We start from the raw sequence: 20,890 nt of genomic DNA, 5'->3' as shown, positions 1-20,890 counted from the left end.
GTATTTTCCGAAATTCGAGACGAAATATTGGGCATTTATGTCATTTCATCTTTACCACAAGCTGCCTCGTCTCAGATTAAAAACCTTCACACCAGCTGCTTCCATTTGAAAAATGAGAGACAAACTCAGTTCCCCTGAATCTTCATCTTATAGAATGATGAGAATTCAGCATCTCAGATTTGTATGTGTGGCCTTCATGATCATGCTTTTGATCAGTCAGATATCGAGTTATCGTCGCATCGATAGAATGAAATTTGAAGGAGCCAAGCAAACTGAAAAAACTGGATTCTACTCCAGAAATTCATGGCATGTCTCCAGAGAAGCTCCAGAGGAGGGATCTCGTGTGACCGACCGAGTTACCGGCGTTTCCCTACGAGAAGTTCCACAGGGACCAAACCCACTTCACAACTGATCAGCCTTCTTGCAACTATATTTGTGTATTCTCAGTCATACAGTATTATTTTTGCAGTTTCGGTGTAAGTCATTTCTTTTTTTTTTTCTAGTGAAAAATGTTAAGAGTGAATGTAGTTTATGAAGAAAGTGTGGCTGTAAACAGTTTTGGATTCAAATGATTAAAGCTATTAGCATGCACATAAAATCTGCACTTGATTTCTGGAGATTTTGCACTTGTTCTCGGGAGTAAAATTATTATTTTCTTTAGCACATGAAAAATATTATTCTAAATGAACAAAACAATATTAAAAATATATAGCAAGTGGTCGATTGCTCTGGCCCCAAGTGGCGCATAGGATCTTTATTTTCCAATCCACTACAGCTCGGATTCAAAAGCTTCCCTGAATTTAGTATAGTTCATATTAGTAATATCACTTGTAACAAAAAGAAAAAGTTAGTTAAGAATTAGTTTATATGGTCTTTCTTTTCCAATCCACTACGGCTCTTGTTTCTTGGTCTTTCTTTTCAAATCCATTACGGCTCTTGTTTCAAATTCTTCCCTCATTTTATTGTAGCTCATATTAGTAATATGGCTTGTAATTTAAAAAAAAAATATTAGTAATAAGTTGATATGGTCCTTCTTTTCCAATCCACTATGACTCACATTCAAACATTTCCCTCATTTTAATGTAGCTCATATTAGTAATATCGCTTATAATAAAAAAAATTAAATTAATAATTAATGGATAAGGTCTTTATTTTCCAATCCACTACAGCTCGGACTCAAACTCTTCCTCATTTTAGTGTAGCTCAGATCAATAATATCGCTTGTAAAACAATATTTTAAATTAGGAATCAATGGATAGGGACTTTCTTTTCCAAACCACCACAGCTCGGATTCAAACCCTTTCTTCATTTTTGTGTTTTTCAGATCAATAATAGCGCTTGTAATAAAAAAAATAATAAATTAGGAATCAGTGGATATGGTCTTTCTTTCCCAATCAATACAGATTCAAACTCTTCCCTCATTTAAGTGTAGCTCATATTAGTAATATTACTCGTAATAAAAAAAATTAATTAGGAATCAGTGATTGGATCTTTCTTTTCTAATTCATTACGACTCTGATTCAAACTCTTCCCTCATTTTAGTGTAGCTCAGATCAGTGATATCAATTGTAATAAAAAAAATTAAAATTAGAAATCAATGGATATGATCTTCTTTTTTGTTTTTTGTTTTTCTTTTTCCAATCCATTACTGCTCGGATTCAAACTCTTCCCTCATTTTAATTTAGCTCATATTAGTAATATTGCTTGTAATAAAACAATTAAAAATTAGGAATCATTGGATAGGGTCTTTATTTTCCAAACCACTATGGCTCGAATTCACACCCTTCCCTCATTTTAGTGTAGCTCAGATTAGTAATATCACTTGTAACAAAAGGAGTTTAAAATTAAAAAATAATGAATGGGCCTTTCTTTTCCAATCCACTACAGCTCGGATTCAAACTCTTCCCTCAATTTAGTGTAGCTCATATTAGTAATATCGCTTGTAATAAAAAAAAATTAAAAATTAGGAATCATTGAATAAGTTCTTTCTTTTCCAATCTACAATGGTTCAGATTTAAACCCTTCTCTCATTTTAGTGTAGCTCAGATCATTAATATCACTTGGAAAAAAAAATTAAATTTAAGAATCAGCGGATTGGGTCTTTCTCAGATTCAAATTCTTCCCTCATTTTAGTGTAGCTCAGATTAGTCATATGACTTGTAATAAAAAAAAGGCCTAATTAGATAAATGGTCATCGTGGTCATAAGGTATTCAGATGATAGCCCTTGTGGTAAAAAAATTTGGATTTAAACCCCTGTGGTCACAGTCTATTAGGATTTAAACCCCTGTGGTCTAAGCCTGTTAGGATTTATGCCCTTTTGTCATTCCTCCATTAGGTTTAGGTTGGCAAAATCGGATAAATGGTCCCCATGATCATAAGGTATTAGGAAAATAGTCCCTGTGGTAAAAAAAAAATCGGATTTAAACCCCTGTGGTCTAAGTTTGTTAGGATTTATGCCTGAAACTAAAGGTTTTGTCATTTCTCCGCTAAGCTTACAAGTGGAGCAGAGTTTCTCTAAGGAGACGTGACAGTACGAGGTGGAACTAATAAATCACATAATTCAATAAAATTCAAGATCTAATAAATCAAATAATTCAAAATGCCTTTATAAAATTAACGAGTTTTTGACTTTCGAATATCCAACCGATTAATTAATTCTTTATAACATATTCTATTTTTCTTTGACAAATAAGACAGTGATCGTTGGTGTTTTCCCAGAATTTTACGTAAACCTCTTTGAGATAAATAGTTTTTTTGTGTAATTGTAAATGTGAAGTAAGTCTTTGTATCCTATTGGTGAAACTAACTATTTGAAATTCAACAGATCCTCTGTTTTTGTCTTTTTCTTCTTGTGAAATAACTGAGATGAATGAATTTTTTTACCATAAACTGAAATCTTCTCTCCCCCCCCACCCCTTCTTTTTATTGTAAGATATTTTTTATTGATAGATACTCAGAGAAACTCTGCTCCACCTGTAAGCTTAACGAATGAATGACAAAACCTTTAATTTCATGCATAAATCCTAATAGACTTAGACCACATGGGTTTAAATCCGAATTTTTTCTACCACGAGGGCTATCTTTCGAATTTCTTATGACCACGGGGACCATTTATCCAATTTGGCCAACCTAAACCTAATGGAGGAATGACAGAAGGGCATAAATCCTAACAGACTTAGACCACAAGGGTTTAAATCCTAACAGACTGTGACCACAGGGGTTGAAATCCGAATTTTTTTACCACAGGGGCTATCATCCGAATACTTTATGACCACGGGAACCATTTATCTGATTAGGCCTAAAAAAAAATTCTAAAACTGGGAATCAGTGGATAGGGTCTTCCTTTTCCAATCCACTACTGCTCGGATTCAAACCCTTCCCTCATTTTAGTGTAGCTTAGATTAGTAATATCACTTGTAATAATAAAAAATAAAAATAAAAAAGCTTAAAATTAGGAATCAAAGAGTTGTAAGAAAAAAGGTGAGAACCAACAAACCAAGTTCAAGGTTTTGTTTTATTTTTTTTTCAATGTACAAGACTTGTCAAGACATGACTAGGTAACTTTTTTTTCAAAGTACAAGACTTGTCAAGACATGACTAGGTAACTGGAGTTGCGTCGCCAACAAGAAGTTGTTAACATAAGAAGTGAACATGCAAACACGTAATTGATTTTTGGCTTGAATTTGGTGGAACACAATTTGGATTCTTATGGAATATAAAATTATCTGAAATGCATAATATTAATAATTTAGTTGCATATTATTATGCGTTTTTAGTTTTTTTCTGTAACGAAGTCAAACAATGCATTTGGAAGGACCCTATAAGTCATTCAGAAACCAGATAGAAGGTTAATGTTGCAAGCAACAAGCGCTATGGAAGTTTGACTGATAAATCATTCAAGATACAAGAAAAATACGTACATTCCTACAGTACAATGCACAATTTTCGCTTGTAATCTCGAAGAATTGGACGGATTAGATTAAAGTAATCCCGTACGAGGATTTTGAAGAAGACGGAGTGAGTACCTGGTTGAAAGAACAAAGCTGGAGAAACCAGCTTGCATACTTAGTGCTTAAATTAAACAGATTGAGCAAGAATGCATGCTCAAAACCCTGCAGGGACACATATGAATATTATGAGATATACCTCTTTTCGTATACTCTTCGGTTTTGATGAATAAGGGTAACACACCTCACAGGATCCTCTCTACATAATCTCATTGCCAACTGGATGAACTGAAAAATGAACAGAAATTGTTTTCCGAGTGATTTGCTCGAATTTCGACTTCCATATCTGCAGTTTGGTAAAATTTCCGAATGTTAGAGATGTGTTGGTTGAGTGAAACAGAGACAAACCTAGAATTACGATCCCAAAATGTCTCTCGAACCTTAAATTAGCCGGGGATCATAATTATATATATAAAAACGACGCTGAAAGAACAAAAAGAGCTAAGAATGTAGCCAAAACATTGGGAAGAACGGTATTTTTCATCATGTAAGATTAGATAAAAACACACTGGTAATAAGCGAGTTCATGCCACAGTGGATGGGGAAATTGGATTCAAGTATACTTACTTTTTTGTATTCTGAGCTTCCCATGAATATCTCAAAAGCGTCAACTACAAGTTATACAGTGAATGAAAGTTATCAAAGTGAGGGTAGCATGTATCTGAATCTAAATAAGGCAACGAGCGCTCACAGGACCGAAATCTGATCACTACTCCATGTGTATACTCCTTGCTGCTGAGATTAAGATTCAGACCTGCCAACGAAATAGTAACAAGTTACCATAGGGATACTTCGTAACAAAAATACGAATTTTCCCACTATTTCACCAGAATAAATGTTATATAAACACAACCAAAACAACCTAGAAACAAGAGTTGACAAAATCGAGATGCCTTGTTTTAGGGTTCAAGTGAATTATTTTCCACTAAGAGTGAAAAGTATAAAGAGATGGCTTTTAGCTCAAGCAAACCTCGAGTAGATTGGACAATCAAGGATGGAAATCCCACAATTAGTTCTTCCAAAGAAACCAATGCCTCTTCCACATGTCCAGATGCACTATCAACAAACGATAGCAGAAGCACAAATTCCACACCGAAGTTGAATTCCTGCTTGCAAGAGTAGTTAGCATAGCATTCCCTTTCGAGATTTCTTTTACACCCAAAACCGACAAACATAAATTATATGGATATATTAAGATGTGGAATGAGAATTCAAAAGTTTGATCCCAACCAATTTAGTTAAAAGGGATAGTAAAATTTAATTGAAAGTAAGCAAGTCCTGTGTAATCGCAAGCATTTACACTCTTTTCTGCACGTGCATTATGTAGTCCCCAATCCCAATAGGATTGTATCGCATAAATAAAACAAAAACCAGTAAGGATGTCGTTTCAAACCTCTCCTTTGCGGAATATTGGAACAATATCATCTTCTACTTCAGATTCGTAGTGGACATTAAGCAATTCCTGTGTATGTACCATAAATTCCAGTCCAATAAGTTGAAAAAAATGTTAAATGCAAAATTAACAGAAATCGAAGCCTAAAGAACAGAGTGTCGGTGTTTACATGTCAGGGCATACATGGCAGTAAGGGAATACATGCTCCTTCAGAACTCGCATGTAGAAAGGGTTCTCATAAAACTTGCTAATGTCTTCATTTCTCTGGAAGCGCATGTAGACAGCGTGGGTATACTTGTCAGGGTTTTGATCAGAGACACGTCCTAAATGAGCGATTGAGAACATATAAGCCCTTGTAATAGTGCAAATCGGACAAAGAAAAGCCACCAAAATCAACCAAGTATTTTGAGTAAAACTCACCTAGTGATATGGCGAGAATGCCTCGCATTTGATACTGGGTTGTATAGAGATAATCCAGCATATCCTTCTCTTCTTCATCAGATAAATCCTGCTTCGCTTTGAGAAGGCTTACGTGTTCCACGATTTTCCTGTGGAAAGTACAAGATCATTACCTTTGCATGTAAAAACAGGTGAATGCATTGGCTGACCACATTAAGTGACAATTGATAATGTCTAGTAACACCACATGACCACATATGTTCTGACCACATTATGCGACAGTTGACGTGTCCGATAACAACCAGACATAAAAACTTTCATAAAACAAGTGAATCCACCTTCTACGTGACATGATTGTATGATGTGATACAAATGCAATTCAAAACATAGAACTGTGAGAGATGGGCTCTCTACGCCAATGAAGCTCCTTCGAAATTCAACCCCACCAAGCCAATCTCAATTTTACATGAAAAAATAAAAGTTCAGAACACGAATAGGATTATAATGACAACAATTGGAAGAGTTATGAACCTTTTCTTCTGCACATTGAGGCTCGAGCTCTGCTCCTCCGTAGCCGAAACCAACACTCCCCCATTCTTTTTCTTCCCCAGCCATGTTCTCACAACTCCGTACGACCGGAAAACTGACCATAGATAATTAAAATTGCACCAAAAAATCCCAAGAAAAAAAACACTGAAGAACAAAGAACAAAAAACCGAGTCGAAACTAAGAAATTCGTATTACCGTTAAAAGGGGCAGGGCGGGGAATGAGAAGGCACCGGCGACGGGGGTTTGTGAGGCGAATGGGAGAGAGTACGGAGCACTGAGATTGAATGAGCATCGTGGCGTTGCGTGATCCTGAGATTGAATGCACTGAGATAGTTTTATTTATATCAAATTAGGGGGACGATCTCTTCCGGTATAAAATGGGTGGACAGGGAAAAAACGAACTTTTAAATTTGTGGGTTTAAAATTGGCGCTTAGTTATTGAAGTTACCTAATTGCCCTTTCGGGAACTATTATTATTTAGTACAGGGTGCATTTTTAACAAGACGATAATGTGTATTCCAAACTATTCTAACTTTCGAGATGGGGAATCCCAACTAGTTGTGCAATGAAGAAGTGACCACACTACACTCACTACTAACTGACTTAATCAATATCTACAACATTCAGTGTTTTAAAAAACTCGTTTTGGGGCGCGCCTAGATTGCCTTAGAGGCGGGGCGGCAACATTTTCGCCTTTGTTTTTTGGGAGTTGGCAAAATACTTACCTAGGCTTTATGGGGTGCGCGAGGCGGGGCGACAACATTTTCGCCTCTATTTTTTGGGAGTCCGCAAAATACTTGCCTATGCTTCGTGGGGTGCGCTTGAGGCGCATCTTCTTTTTTAAGTTGTAGAAATTTGGAATTCTCTTGAGTTGTAGAGTTTGCCCAGTGAAGAAAATGAAGATAGCTAGGGTTTTATTTTCCCACCATCTTCCTTTATGTTTACTTTTAGTTATGCGTTTTTACAAAGTATTAAATATATATATATATATATATGTGTGTGTGTGTGTGTGTGTGTGTGTATTAAAAATTTAGGTTTCTTAAGGCTTCATCTCATACCTCAAGACTTTCGCCTAGACGGGACTATCCATGAAACATCCCATCCATGCCTTCATGCCTTTGCCCTTTAAAACATTGACAGCATCTTATGCAAAATAAATACGTTGATTGAAGACTTTGAGGTGTCTTGTGCCTCTTTAACTTCCATTTCTGAGGGGTGCTTGGCAAACAAGTCCCAGAAAACCTCATTTACAGTCAAATGCGGCGTTTTGATTCTCGAAGTGTTTTTCACTAGCATTAATAGTTGTCACTTGGCTAATCTGATTAATACATCTGTTTTAATACACTCCTTGGACCATACAAGCCCTCAGAGATCTTTCACATAAACTTCATGATTGTAAATGCAATCACATATTCGAAGGCCCTACCCAAAAGGTTTTGCCTCGAGAGTATAACCACGCAACTTGCCAAAGAGGACGGCTTGATCTAGTTCTTTAGGTTTTGGAAAAGCTCCGGCAGATGGGCGTTTGTAAGCTTGGTCCTCTTTGTGATCTCGTGCTTCTTCTTCTTGGGTTTGGATTTGCTAGGAATGCCTTGACTCTGTGCCAAGGCCCTTCTTTTTGCAGTATCGGTGGCCGGCTTCATCCCATTCTTCTGGAGCTCTTTCTCAATGTCAATCATATCACGCGGCAACTCAATCCCCCTAAAGAGCACCTTAAGGTCATCGTCAACCTTGGAGGCAGGCAACCTGGGGTCGTTTGGATATGCTATGTCCTCTTGTGAATCAAAGTTTGAAAGCAGCCAGATATCACCCGAAGCTTTCAAAGCCTAGAAAATAATTTCTCTTTCTAAGATTCCACAGTAAGAGTAGCAATCCAGAGACTACAAATTACATCGCAGCATATAACAGCAGACAAGCCTCAACCAAAAACTGAAAGTTTGGATGAAAAAACAAGATGCATAGCCATTTTCCTTCATAAAATCAAAAGGAAGAAATCTATTACGACATCTTTAAGACCAAAGATGTAGAAGTCTCTTTTGGGGTCACCATACTAACCTAAAGGCATTAAGAACAGTTCCTAACAGGTGCCGCCATAATGGCCTCGGTAAAAGCAATAGGGCTAAAGAGAAATGAAAACTTCAATTCTCTGTAGTTCATCAAATTCACTAAATATGCAAAAGTTATAAAGAACCACGGGCATTCCATCTGTGTACTTTACTAGGTATAACATCAAAACACTGTGGGACCTCTCTCTCGCACACAAAGACAGTCGCATTATTTTTTGGGTAGGGGGAGGAATCTCTAAGATATCTAAAAGGTAAATACAGTATTGTATGATGTCATCTGCTATACCATGATTCATCAAATAAGTCGAAAATGTACAAATAATATATACCTGTAAATCGTCCATCACATTTGGGTAAGCATCCTTGAGATCAATGACCGGTATACCCTCTGAAAATTTCCGTACTAGGGACAGAAGCTGTTTTTTGTCCATGATACGATGTTTGGACTACAGATAAAAAAATACAAGTGAAGACGTCATCCTTCATGGAGGTTAAACAAGAAGGCCATTTATAAATAATTCAAATGATATATAAAATCATAAGCATCCTGGTCTACTCGGGCATATAGTTAGATAAAATTCACAGTTACCTTATAAGAGAAGCTCTTCCCATCATAAGAAACTTTTAGGTTATTCCTCAGACTGTCAAAGACAGCTTTGTTAGCATTCACATCTACATAACATTCTTGATTAATTTGCTCTGGTGTATACGAAAGCCTTGTCTGCAAAAATATGTAAAACAGATATTCAAAGTCATCAGATGAGTCCAAGCTGGCATCTCTCTTATCAAAAAGCAGGAAAGAGAAAACAACAAAAAAGAGCTGGGAAAGGGAGGGAGAGTAAAAGGTGTTTCCAGGAAAGCACCAAATTGCTCCAACAAAATTATAGATTAATGCCAATGTTAGCACCTAGTGAATTTCTAATAGCCACAACTGAACCCGTGGCAAAGCTAATATTTTTAAGCACAAAAACTCTTCCATCTAAACTGATACTCCCCATCTTAACCTCGCAAATATTCTGTTATAGGCATCAAGAAGATCAGAAATAAGCAGTCGCTTCAGCACAGCCCTCTTGTATATATTATATGCAAATGCTGATTTATTTCTGAAGTCTGTTATTTGTTTATGTTTTAGTAGAAACAAATTTTAATGCAGAAAACAATAAAATTACACATGCAATGGACAAGATGGCCATAACAGGAATGCAAAAGCATAAGAAAAAGCATGGAAGCAAGTGTTCTCAAACACTAAGACATAAACCACATAACACAACACGACACCTAGTATATAGCAAGATCAACCCCTGAATACTAGAATAAGATCAAGCCCTGAATTCTCTAGTGAGGCCCATAATGATGACCAAGATAAAAAAAAAATTCCAATAAAATCTGTGTCCCACCACCTGCAACATCTTCGAAAATCATAGCCAAACATCCCAAATAACTAGCCAATAGTATGCGCCCCCATAAAACTTTGGTTTTCCTCCCCCACCCTGGTAATTAAATTTCTCAGATAAAACGGAGAAAACATACTCCAAACTCCCTGAACAAGCACCACCAAAGACTCAAAAAACCACAGGACAACATATAAAAACATGATCTCCAGATCCCCGTCACTCTAGCATAGGATGCACCACAGAGGATAAAGGCATGAGTTGGCTCTCCTCCTTGGAATCATGTTGGGAGTATTGACCTTTTTATGAGCCACTAACCAAGTAGCAAACTTCACTTTGGGAGGAATTCATCTTTCGTGACCAAAACTATATATATAAGTACAACTCACATATGTTCATCAACCACAGGCAGATGTAGAAAATAGCGTAAGCCAATTTCTATACCCTTGCTGCTCACGCTAGGTGCTCTAGATACTGATCAATCATCAGCTTTACATAAATTTTTCTAGCTATGTGAATCTCCAAAAAACACTACAAACATAACCAATTTTGGCATGCGGTCCACTATTTTACAATTATTTTTTTTATCGTTTTGTTAAGCAAAAAGATTTTTTTTTGGGGGGGGGGGGGAGTGGAAACAACCCACTACTGTCTCACCAGATGGGACTTACGGTAGGACACAGAAGTCACCACCATCCAAATCCGCAGGCACACCAATAAGTTACATGCCAAGAATATCTGCACTAACCTCTACCAATTATCTTGAAATGACGCTGATAAACAAATTGTAATGGTTCACAAAAAGCCTGCTCATTACAATACTGTACGGAACAACAGGAAACTCAAAACATGGGGTTCAGATGAGCTTGTAGCTCAACCATGGACACCTCAATTTCTTTTCGTGAATCGTGATTCAAAGTACACACACCACACGGTTATGATTTATTATGATTCATTAGTAGAGTTGTAAATGAAACAATATAATAGTCATTTACATCAAGTAAATAAAGGGAGAAAATGTGGGTTTAGTTCGAACCTCCCGCAACAGGTCTATAACACGCTTGATCTGAGCTCCAACAGGGGCTTTCCGTATGCTATTAATATGTTGAAGTCTCTCCGTATCATTTGAAAATTTGACAGCTGGTGCAGGAGCCTTAGTGACCGCAGGCGCAGGTCTTGGTGTTGCTGTGGCCCTATCAGATGCAATGCCAATAAGAAGTGACTGTGCGCTCTCTTGCTGCTTCTTGAACCTATTTAAACTCTCTTTCAACGCCATCTGCAATTCACAAAGTTTACTTAGAACTCATCACATCTGTTAAAAAAGTATAGAAAGATGTAATAAGTATACAATGCAAAATCAAGCTTATACACGAATATCAAAATTGAAACTAAAACAAGCTATTGCAAGCGGTGGAGTACACTGGGTAGGGCCTTCGCCTTCCTCATAAACCCACTGCATCCTGGGTTCAAACCCTCCCCCACTCCGTAGTTTAAATGAATTTAATGTAAATTATCAGATCGATTGTAAAAAAAAATCCACAATCTTTCAATCTCCAAGAGTACACACGCAATCTCAAATTACTTCATTTCAATTGATTTTTATTATCAAGCTCCAGTTTTTTGATTAAAAAACGAACATGGCATATTTCTAACACCAATCAGAAATTGAAAAAAAATTCACAGGTCACGGATGAACATAATGGAATCGATAAAATCATAAACCCCCATCTCCAATCCCTCTCCGTCCAAAGTGGTTCACTTTGGTGACACCAATTCATCAGAGTAAGAAGTAAGAAAGAAGGTAATTTCAAGTAAAAACCCACAAAAATCCAAATTTTTTCCTTTTTTAATTTATAATTTACTCTTTCAACTTCTGGGCGCTTGCGATGTTTGCCTAATTCCCATCACAGAAATCAAACTGAGCGGCCTAAACATGGTGTGTAAATAGATGAAACGATTCATGAATTCAACAGAAAAGGAACCCTAAAACAGGTAATCGAATACGCATTCGGGTAGAAATTTGAATTTTAGATGGATAAAATTCGAAATTAAGCACTAGTTTCTACATACCCGAAAGCTAGAGAGGGAGAACGAGTAGCGAAAGAACAAAAGCTTACCGAAGACAGCTCGAGATGACTCGGATGAAGGGCTGCTACCGTAGGAGATATGGGAGAACAAATGGGGGGATCGGGTGCTAATCAAACATTTTAATTTGGATAAATTATATTTTACCCCTTCTTCGGGTATGGGGGCAAGTGTAACCTCATACCACAATTAAAAGATTTATTAAATTTGTCCTTTGACCTATTTTTTAATTAAAATTTAACGGCAGGTGATCGATCGAGTTTACAACATATCTTAAAATAGTAAATACGGTAATAAATCATACAAAGAAAAATGCAAAAATGCAAATGGATAACAAGGTATTGTTAGCGAGAAAATAATTATTTCTACAGCTTTGGGTTCAATCCACCAATTTTCGGAAGAGGATTTCTCTGGATCTAACATCACATGGTATTTGTGTTTAAATTTAAATTAAAGAGTCAAATGATTTTTATCTTTACGATATACGATGGATGATTAAAGTACATAAATTCCTAATATTCTTATTATTTTGGATTCGAATGAGAGCCAGATTCCCAATTTTCTTCTTACAATTTAGTCTAGTTACGCTATCGTTTGTAAGGGAAAAAAACAAAAAGAGGGAGAGATTGAGAATCGAGGAACACGTGTGCCGCAACATTTGACTCCGGTCCAATCCAATCCACAATGTTCACTAACATACGTTTAGCCGTTTGCTAATTCTCAATACACTTTCACTTCCTTTTTACTTCACAAGACCTGGAGATACCAAACACCCTCGATAACACCCAAACTTTGATCGCCGAACAACGCTCAGATTCCCGCGTCTCGTCTCCGGAGACTTCGTATTCCCGCCAAAATGGTGGCCAAGAGCTCGCCGGACTGGCTCCCGCCCGGCTGGTCCGTCCAATCCAGAGACCAAAAGAGAGGTCGCAAAATTGAGGTAATACTTTCGCCAATTTCGTTCTTCTGCCTTCCTAGGGTTTGACTTGAAACCAGACAATCTTGGTTTTCAATTGGTCCCGTTAGCTTGTGGCTGAGCTTCCATGGTTGAAAGCTTGTAGCTTTGATTGTGTTAATTTGGCCCGTGTTTCTCTCTTTAGCTTCATACAAGTTTTGTATGATAACTGCATGTCACATTTTCATGGCCTTGATGATTTCGATGATATGCGAGTGCGCCTTTTTGCGAAAAAGTGTGCTTGGTTGATGAAAAGGAATTGCATGTTGGGCGTTGCGTGATTCCGGTTGTTTTTAGCTAATAAGTTTTGCATTTTTAGGAAATTCTGAAGGTTTCTGTTCTGGGATTAGTAGATTGACTTAAATTACATGCTGTACGGTCTCATGCCGTGATTGTTTGTTCGCTGCACGGAAACAGTCTAGTTTATAAAGGAAGATTTTGTCGTGCTCGGGGTTTGGGGAGTGTGCGTTGTCTTTCTCTTGCGTAGATTCCAAAAGAAGTGCATCAGGAGTTATTGATTGATCTTGCTGCCCAAAAATGACTGTTTATTAGGTATAGATGCAAACGTCAGTGTCATGGCTCATTAAACTCTCTTTGGGGTTTTTTGTGTCATTTCTGGTGTTGATGACGGACATATTGCTTGAGCTGGCAGTTGCAAAATGACTGTTGTGAGTGAAGTATTGGAATCTGAAACGAAAATGGATATCTTATCGTTATGTCAGAGGAATAATGTTTAACTTCTTCCTATTCTGTTCCAATCTTGATGACCTAATTGAGCAATAGTTAGAAAAGATATTAACTAATATGGAAACTTTACAATCAAAAGATCATGTGATTGTGTTATCGCTAAGTTCATATCACGTTGGTGTCTGCAGTTTTATATCCATTTGGAAACTGGGAAAAAGTTCTTCTCTAAGGATGATGCTGTGCGCTATATCAAAATGGAAAACACACGCGGTAAAAAGCCTCAGCCAACTTCTGTGCAGATCTCAAACCACTCAGAAGAAGTTCCTTCTCAAGTAAGTCTTTTTCCTTTTTTAGGCTTTTCTCTAAACCATTTGCTAGGTTCATCTATTTGATTGGGCTTGTTTATTATCAAAAGCTTGAAGTGGACCCAACCGAATATCCTGAATGGTTGCCTAACGGTTGGAAAGTGGAGCTGAGGATACGACAGAGTGGTGTGCAAGTTGGAAGAGAATACAAGGTAACGTTTATGTGCATTTTTTGTGTGCATTGCCGTTATTGTCTAGTGAATTTATACTTAATACCTTTTTAGCCTTTTATTATAAGGCCATTACTAGTGGCTTGGCAATTAATTTTACCAAGGAACTCCTGGTTTGTTATTAATCATGATTTAGCTAGTATTCCAAAACACATGGTCAGCCTGGCACATGTATATTTGACATGTTTGTGAGATATGTCAGGGCTCAGTATTTACGTTTGTATCAATGACTTGATAGCATTTCACATTGAATACTTTTTCTAGCATATCAGATTTTGCCATCCAAAATTTGCCCCAAGAGTATGTCAAATTAGTTGTGCACATAATAGTGCTACAGTTATTTTAGCAAATATTTTAGTAGCATTCCATTGCATATTAGATGTCAAACTTTCAAAAAGAAAAGGTTGAAGCAAGTAATAATTTATTCCTTTGAATGCTATAGGTTAGAAATAAGTATTAGGATAATGGTTTTGGTCCGTTTGAAGGATGCTAGGTGTTAAATTACATTGTATTCGTGTAAATGTTATTAGTGCACTTATTCATATTAATGCTAGGTGTTAAACTATATTCTATGAAGGATGCTAGGCATTAAATTCTTTGGTGCCACTATTATCTTTGGCGCTAATACGTCATTAAGTCGTTAGCAAAGATTCCTGTATGGTAGAATCCTAGAAATTGTTTACCCTTTATTCATGTCTTGCAGACTTGTTCCAACCATAAACTGTAATATCTTTTCTAAATCCATTCACAATGAGATTGTATGTTGTTGTATTCTGTGGTCTAAGTACCTGTCTTACGTACAACTTAAAGAGCGGGTTGATGTGGTTTTACAAAAATAGTCTTGTAACTTTCCTGTTAAAGTTGATAGTAAACTATGAAGAAACATTGACTTGAGCAATTTTCCTAATTGCAGTGTTACATTGATCCCTCCAGAGAATGTACATTCTATTCCAAGCCAGAGGTATTTCGGTATCTCAAAACTGTAAAACGGAAGAGCTCGAAGTCAGGAAATCTCAAATCTACAAGCAGCAAGAGATGCATAACCGAAGGGAAGGCTGTCACTACCTTGCAGCTGACAAAAAATGTTTGTTTCCTTGGATATTCTCTTGCTGTAATTTCTTTTTCATACTTATTTGGATGGGACAAAAATTCTAAAAGAACGACCCAAAAAGAAGCTCCATGGTTTATGAATTGAATTCCTCAGTCCAAAAGAAATCAAAATCTAGCTACAATCAGTTTTCTTTAGAAGCTGTGTTCTTAACTTCATAGAAAAGCCTAAAGTAGAGAACACTTAGCATTTTACGTGATGTAATATTTTAAGGAAGTTTACCATTTGAGTCCTGATTAAACTATCTGCCTCCTTGGTAAATTTTTCCTACAATCACATTCCATCCCGTAAATGGCCAAAAACATCAACCTGATGACTACTAGAATTTTCCTATCTTTTTACTTTTTCATATGGTTGAGTTCCCCTTGGTCATTTATCTGGGTCGTTTAGTATATAAAAATCAAAGCATGGAAAATGGCATAAGATATCTGAGCTAAGTCATTATCTGCTTTCTACCTTAATCATTGGAATCAAATGGATTAGGGAAATAGGTTCCTGCTGAAATACTTGTATACGGGTTGTTGGATAAATATAATTTTGTGGTATTTTAGGATCACTTTTCCCGCTACTGTTTTTTGATATAACTTCTCCTACTACTGTTGAATGATGATGTTTTGGGTATACATGAAAGGTAGAACAGTGAACTACTTCACTAAACATTACCACTATTAGAGTTTAGTCCAGCCTGCCAGACATCCATTGTAGTTTGATTGTGAAAAAGAGAAGTTCTAAACTTTATATTATGTTTCGTCTAAAAAAATAAAAATAAAAGAAAAGTAATAAACTGTTTCTGCGAAAATCATCCTAAGCCTGAGGTGCCCTGATATTGACGGCACCTCATTTCCATATCGAAGTATGAAGATGGTAGTGTTAGGGGACTACTCATTGCAGGTTTCTATTGCATGACATACTGAAGCTACCGAACGAATGATTGCATTCCGTTTACGAAATTCATGTTATTACATTTGTTTAATCCAATGATTGTTGATGTATAATTTAGGTTTATGTTGAGAAGCATCATGTGGAGGATTTACCACCGGGATGGATAAAGGAGATCAAAGTTACAAAGTATGCAAATCGATTTAGAAAAGACCCGGTATAAAATCAGTTACCCTGATACTTATTCCAGCTGATGTTGGTTCTGTTCATCACCCCATCTCTCTATCTCTTCATGCATAGTACACATGCTCATGTGCTTTCCATGCTTAGTCTTACTCTATTAATAATCCAACTAGTTGCAGTTTGTTTCTATGAGTTCTTGACTATATATTATATGCTGATTTTTAGTGGTCCATTCCTTTGGACAGTATTACACAGATCCAGACTCTGGATACGTGTTCCGCTCCAAAAAGGATGTTATTTGCTATCTAGAAACTGGAGAGATCAGTAAACATGCATTTAAACCCAGGAATATGTGCGGGAATGTTCTAAAGTTAGCTAATGATGCAGTAAGTGCTATATCCATGCTGTTTTTTTTTTTTTTGTTCCCCCATCACCAATGTTCTCTGTTACTGCAATGTTGTTGTTCACTAGTGCAACACCAACATTATTTATTTGTATAAACAGTTTTAATGTTTAATGGAATCAGTTTGGAGTTTACACTGTAAAAAATCAGAATGCTTATTGTTGTATTCTTCGGAAACTTTAGTGCTAAAACATTATAACCCATGGTTACATGAAAATTTATTGATCATGTCAGATATGGTGTGATGCATGACTAACATGTGCAGAAACAAAATAAAGTTCAAGTGATATTCATTTATACTACTTTGAAAGACAGAATCTTTTTAATTTAGATCACTTATAACACTTCGAAAGTGTGTTCCAAGTAAAAACAGGGAGGACTAGGTGGAATTTGGGCTCTGATATTTTTTGTACAACATGATTAAGCTTAATCCAAAACAATACGTCTCTCAGTCCCCGATTCAAATACAACTCTTGCATTTATGTAGCAGTGAAAGCTTTCTCGTGCTGTGGGGTTTTGATTTTCTACTTTGTTAATGCTATTTAAAGCATCTGGTTTTCATAATTGTTTTGGAGCATTGTTACTGCTTTGGCTAAGATTTTTTGATGTTGTAGTAGGCCAATTTCATGCGTATTAACTTCTTATCCATTTTAGCAAAGATGGAATTTACCATATTAAAACATAAAGTTGCTGTTTTCACACTCATCTCTTCTACTGTTCTGTTTACCTGTCTCTGAAAGGAATAGAAGGTATTCAGTAAATTCTCTTTAATGAATAAATCATAAAAGTATGAAACCAAGGAACTCCAAGTCAAAACTGATGTTTCTCTATAACTATGACCCTATGAATGTGGTAGGCTTGTTAGCAACAATTTTATCTCTTTTATCAGTTATCTGTTATTTCTGTGCACGAGGGACATTATATTTACTAATATGCTTTTCCTTTTTTTTTTTCTCTCTCTCTCTTACTGTAGCCATCATCTGCAACCAAAAGGCGAAAACTTGAGCATCCCGTCACGAGGAGACAGGTATCACAGCCAAAAATTGAACTCCCTGACAGACGTGCAGGAAATATGTTATTTGTTGAAGTTGAAGGTTCTGTGATAGACCCAGGAAAAATGAGTTCTGCTGGAGATGAGCCTGGTTTGACTCCTGCTATTAGCCTGAAGGAGAACAATTCACTTGAGCCTGTGATGGAAAAAAGCAATGTGAGGAGAGCCCTAGCACACTCGAGCAAATCAAAAAACAAGGAAATTCATAATTTGTCTCGTCGGTCCTCAAAACGACTTGCTGGGATCAGTTTAGAACTACCAGAAGCTGGAAGCTCCATGTTGTTAGACAAAAGGGTACCCTATGAAAGTGGAGTGGCCTTTAGTTCGACAACTGAGATTGTCCAAGAGAAGCATTTAACTGGGAACATGCTTGAAAAATGTGCCGAAACTAAAGAAGATAGTTCTCTAAACACTGTGGAAAAAAGCAAAGGCAGGAGAGCCCTAGTAGACTCGAGCAAATCAACAAACAAGGAAAAGCTCAAATTTTCTCGTCGGTTCTCTAAACGACTTGCTGGGAGCAGGTTGGAACTACCAGAATCTGAAAGCTCCAAGTTGCAAGACAAGATGGTACCCTCTGTAAGTGCAGTTGCCTTTGCTTCGATAGCTGAGGTTGTCCAAGAGAAGCGTTTAGTTGATGACATAGTTGAAAATTGTGCCAAAAATAAGGAAGATGGTTCTCCAAGCAGACCGTCACAGGCAAAGGCTGAACTTTCTGACATACATGGAGGAGGAAAAACCGATGTTAGAAGAGCCCCTGTAGGCTCGAGCAAATCCAAAAACAAGGAAAAGTTTAATTTGTGTCGCCGGTTTTCAAAACGACTTGCTGGGAGCAGGTTGGAACTACCAGAAACTGAAAGCTCTGAGTTGCCAGACAAGATGGTATCCTCCGTAAGTGGAGTTGCTTTTGCTTCGACAGCTGATGTTGTTAAAGAGAAGCAATTAACTAATAACATGCTTGAAAAATGTGCTAAGACCGAGGAAGATGGTTCTCCAAGCAGGTCATCACAGCCAAAAGCTGAACTGTCTGAGAGACATGAAGGAGAAAGGTCATTGCTTGAAGTTGGAGGTCCTTTGTTAGACCCAGGAAAAATGATGTGTGCTGGAAATGAGCCCCTTTTTACTCATGCTGCTTACACCCTGAATGAGAATAATTCACTTAAGACTGTTTTCAAAAAAAGCAACGTCAGAAGATCCCCAACAGGCTCGAGCAAATCAAAAAACAAGGAAAAGCTTAATTTGTGTCGTCGATCCTCAAAACGACTTGCTGGGCTTGAACCAGAGGGGGTTGCTAATTTGGTTTCTACTGAACGAGCTGTTCAAGCTGCAACTGGGAAGCCTAGTAAAAGTGATTCTGGTCAAGATGTAGGTTTGGCTTCAGATCTTGTAAATAGAGCATCTCAGCAGCTTGGGGCTCCATCAGAAACAAAGGTAACGCATCATACTTTAACCGATTTAAAATCTGCATCACCTGAGGAACCATTGGACAAGGGAGATATGCAACTTGATGACCAAGTGGTTCCTAAGGAGCAACAACAAGAGCTGGAATCTGGGAAAAGGGATGCTGAGAAGCCAGAACCAGAGCTCAGCATTCTGTTTGGTTCAGACCCCTGCCTAGAATTCGCATTCAAAACACTTACAGGGGAATTGCCAATATTTGATAATGTGGATAACAGGCCTATTCTGAGACCTGCAGCTGATGTGATGAAAAAAGAAAATTCATTTGACGGTGGAATGGAAAAGAACTGTAGTAGAAAACGGAGGGCTAACAAATCCAAGGACAGTAAAGAACTTAAGTTGCCCCGTTGGTCATCAAATCAGTATGCTGGGGTTGAACCTGAGCTGCTGGTCGGTACCATGTCCAAGGAACGAGCTATTAGAATTGCAACAGAAAATTCATGTAAAAGTATAGCCATCCCAGCTGTGGATTTGGCAGATGAAGCATCTCAGCTGCTTGAGATTACACCAGAAGCAAAGCTTGCAATTCGTCCTTGTACTGCTATAAACAATTCAATGCAAGAGGAGCTGTCAAACAAGAGCGTGAAGGCTCTTGAAGAGCCTGCTGTTCCTCAGGAGAAACCCCAAAAGTTTGAAACCGAGAAAGCACATGTTGAGCATCCAGAGCCACAGTTCTCTTTCCCTTTCACAGATTCATGGTCCGACCCATGCCTAGATTTCGCATTCAAGACTCTTACAGGTGCAATTCCATTAGAGGATGATTATTATCATGGTTACTTCCAAGAAAAACTTGACACCTCTCACAACCATAGAGATAGTTTGGCACTACCAGATTTTGGCACACCTAGCTTGTTTCAAAGTGATATTTTACCTCAGTTCGATCCACCAGAACAATCTGTTTCTGGCCAACAGTTTCCCATGAATTCTGCATTCCTGCCTTCTGGAAATGTGAGCATGCCGAATTGCAGTGGAATTGGTTCAGGCCAACAGTTATCTAGGAATCCTTCATCCCTCCCTGCAGGAAACGTGAGCATGTCAAATTGCAGCGGGGTTTGCTCAGGCCAACAGTTACCTATGAATCCTTCATCCCTCCCTGCAAGAAATGTGAGCGCGTCAAATTGCAGCGGGGTTTGTTCGGGCCAACAGTTGTCCATGAATTCTTCATTCCTGCCTGCAGGAAGCGTTAGCATGTCAAATTGCAACGGGGTTTGTTCAGGCCAGCAGTTATCCATAAATTCTTCATGCCTGCCTGCCGGAAATGTGAGCTTGTCGAATTGCAGCTTGGTTGATTCGCAGTGGCCTTGCGTAGGAGGCAGTAATGATTACCATGGAAATGTAAAGTCCTAGAGCGAAGGTAGCTCCTGTCTGCAAGTACACAGGTTTCTGTAAGTGGTACATTTTGAAACCTTGTAACTGTATGTCTCTTGTGATGTCGCAATGTAACCTATGAAACAATTCATGATAAAATTTCACATTATTTAATAGAATGGTAATACAAATAATCTAATAAAAGACAACCCCTTAATTGAAAATAGAAGAAATAAAAATCCAACTCAATAAACATCGCCTCTAAGAACATTTTTTGTTAACAGAGCACTATAGGATGTCTATTCACAAAACTATTCGTTGATTAAAAAAAATTAAAAAATTCGTTGAATTAAAAAGAAGAGGTAAGATAGAAGACAACTTGCAACAGTCCCATAATCGATAAATAATTATAATAAATGTTTGAACTAATAAAAA

At 37.4% G+C, this 20,890-nt stretch overlaps 3 protein-coding genes across 6 annotated transcripts; 1 reads left to right on the top strand and 2 right to left on the bottom strand.

Annotated features, from left to right (window-relative positions):
* Positions 1-3,844: 3,844 nt before the first annotated feature.
* On the bottom strand, positions 3,845-6,685 carry LOC126626692 (uncharacterized). 3 transcript variants are annotated; one of them, XR_007624767.1, is made up of 10 exons: positions 6,545-6,685; positions 6,332-6,443; positions 5,822-5,949; positions 5,585-5,724; positions 5,402-5,470; positions 4,979-5,114; positions 4,700-4,762; positions 4,576-4,619; positions 4,148-4,294; positions 3,845-4,044 (listed from the first exon to the last, which is right to left on the bottom strand). XR_007624767.1 is itself a non-coding variant. In XM_050296076.1 (10 exons), the coding sequence occupies exons 1-9, from the start codon at positions 6,639-6,641 to the stop codon at positions 4,208-4,210; spliced, it is 876 nt and encodes a 291-aa protein (XP_050152033.1). In that variant the 5' UTR covers positions 6,642-6,685; the 3' UTR covers positions 3,845-4,113; positions 4,193-4,207. The 3 variants fall into 3 exon arrangements, 2 of the variants coding, with proteins under 2 accessions (XP_050152033.1, XP_050152032.1); XM_050296076.1 differs by having other exon boundaries at positions 3,845-4,113; positions 4,193-4,294; XM_050296075.1 differs by having other exon boundaries at positions 3,845-4,294.
* A 929-nt stretch (positions 6,686-7,614) lies between these two features.
* LOC126626693 (transcription initiation factor IIE subunit beta-like) lies at positions 7,615-12,090 on the bottom strand. Of its 2 annotated transcripts, none has more exons than XM_050296078.1 (5): positions 11,924-12,090; positions 10,843-11,082; positions 9,005-9,136; positions 8,745-8,861; positions 7,615-8,175 (listed from the first exon to the last, which is right to left on the bottom strand). In XM_050296078.1, exons 2-5 carry the CDS (start codon positions 11,080-11,082, stop codon positions 7,834-7,836), a joined length of 831 nt encoding a protein of 276 aa, XP_050152035.1. In that variant the 5' UTR covers positions 11,924-12,090; the 3' UTR covers positions 7,615-7,833. The 2 variants fall into 2 exon arrangements, with proteins under 2 accessions (XP_050152035.1, XP_050152036.1); XM_050296079.1 differs by having other exon boundaries at positions 11,877-12,024.
* Positions 12,091-12,585: 495 nt separating this feature from the next.
* LOC126625993 (uncharacterized) lies at positions 12,586-20,634 on the top strand. The gene is made up of 7 exons (XM_050295137.1): positions 12,586-12,831; positions 13,722-13,865; positions 13,949-14,050; positions 14,982-15,152; positions 16,177-16,272; positions 16,484-16,624; positions 17,615-20,634. Exons 1-7 carry the CDS (start codon positions 12,748-12,750, stop codon positions 20,492-20,494), a joined length of 3,618 nt encoding a protein of 1,205 aa, XP_050151094.1. The 5' UTR covers positions 12,586-12,747; the 3' UTR covers positions 20,495-20,634.
* The last annotated feature ends 256 nt before the right edge of the window (positions 20,635-20,890 follow it).

The sequence above is a fragment of the Malus sylvestris genome, chromosome 6 (assembly GCF_916048215.2).
Source record: "Malus sylvestris chromosome 6, drMalSylv7.2, whole genome shotgun sequence".
Lineage (NCBI taxonomy): Eukaryota > Viridiplantae > Streptophyta > Magnoliopsida > Rosales > Rosaceae > Malus > Malus sylvestris.
The sequence above is the reverse complement of the archived record's forward strand: the minus strand, read 5'-3'. Positions and strand labels throughout refer to the sequence as shown.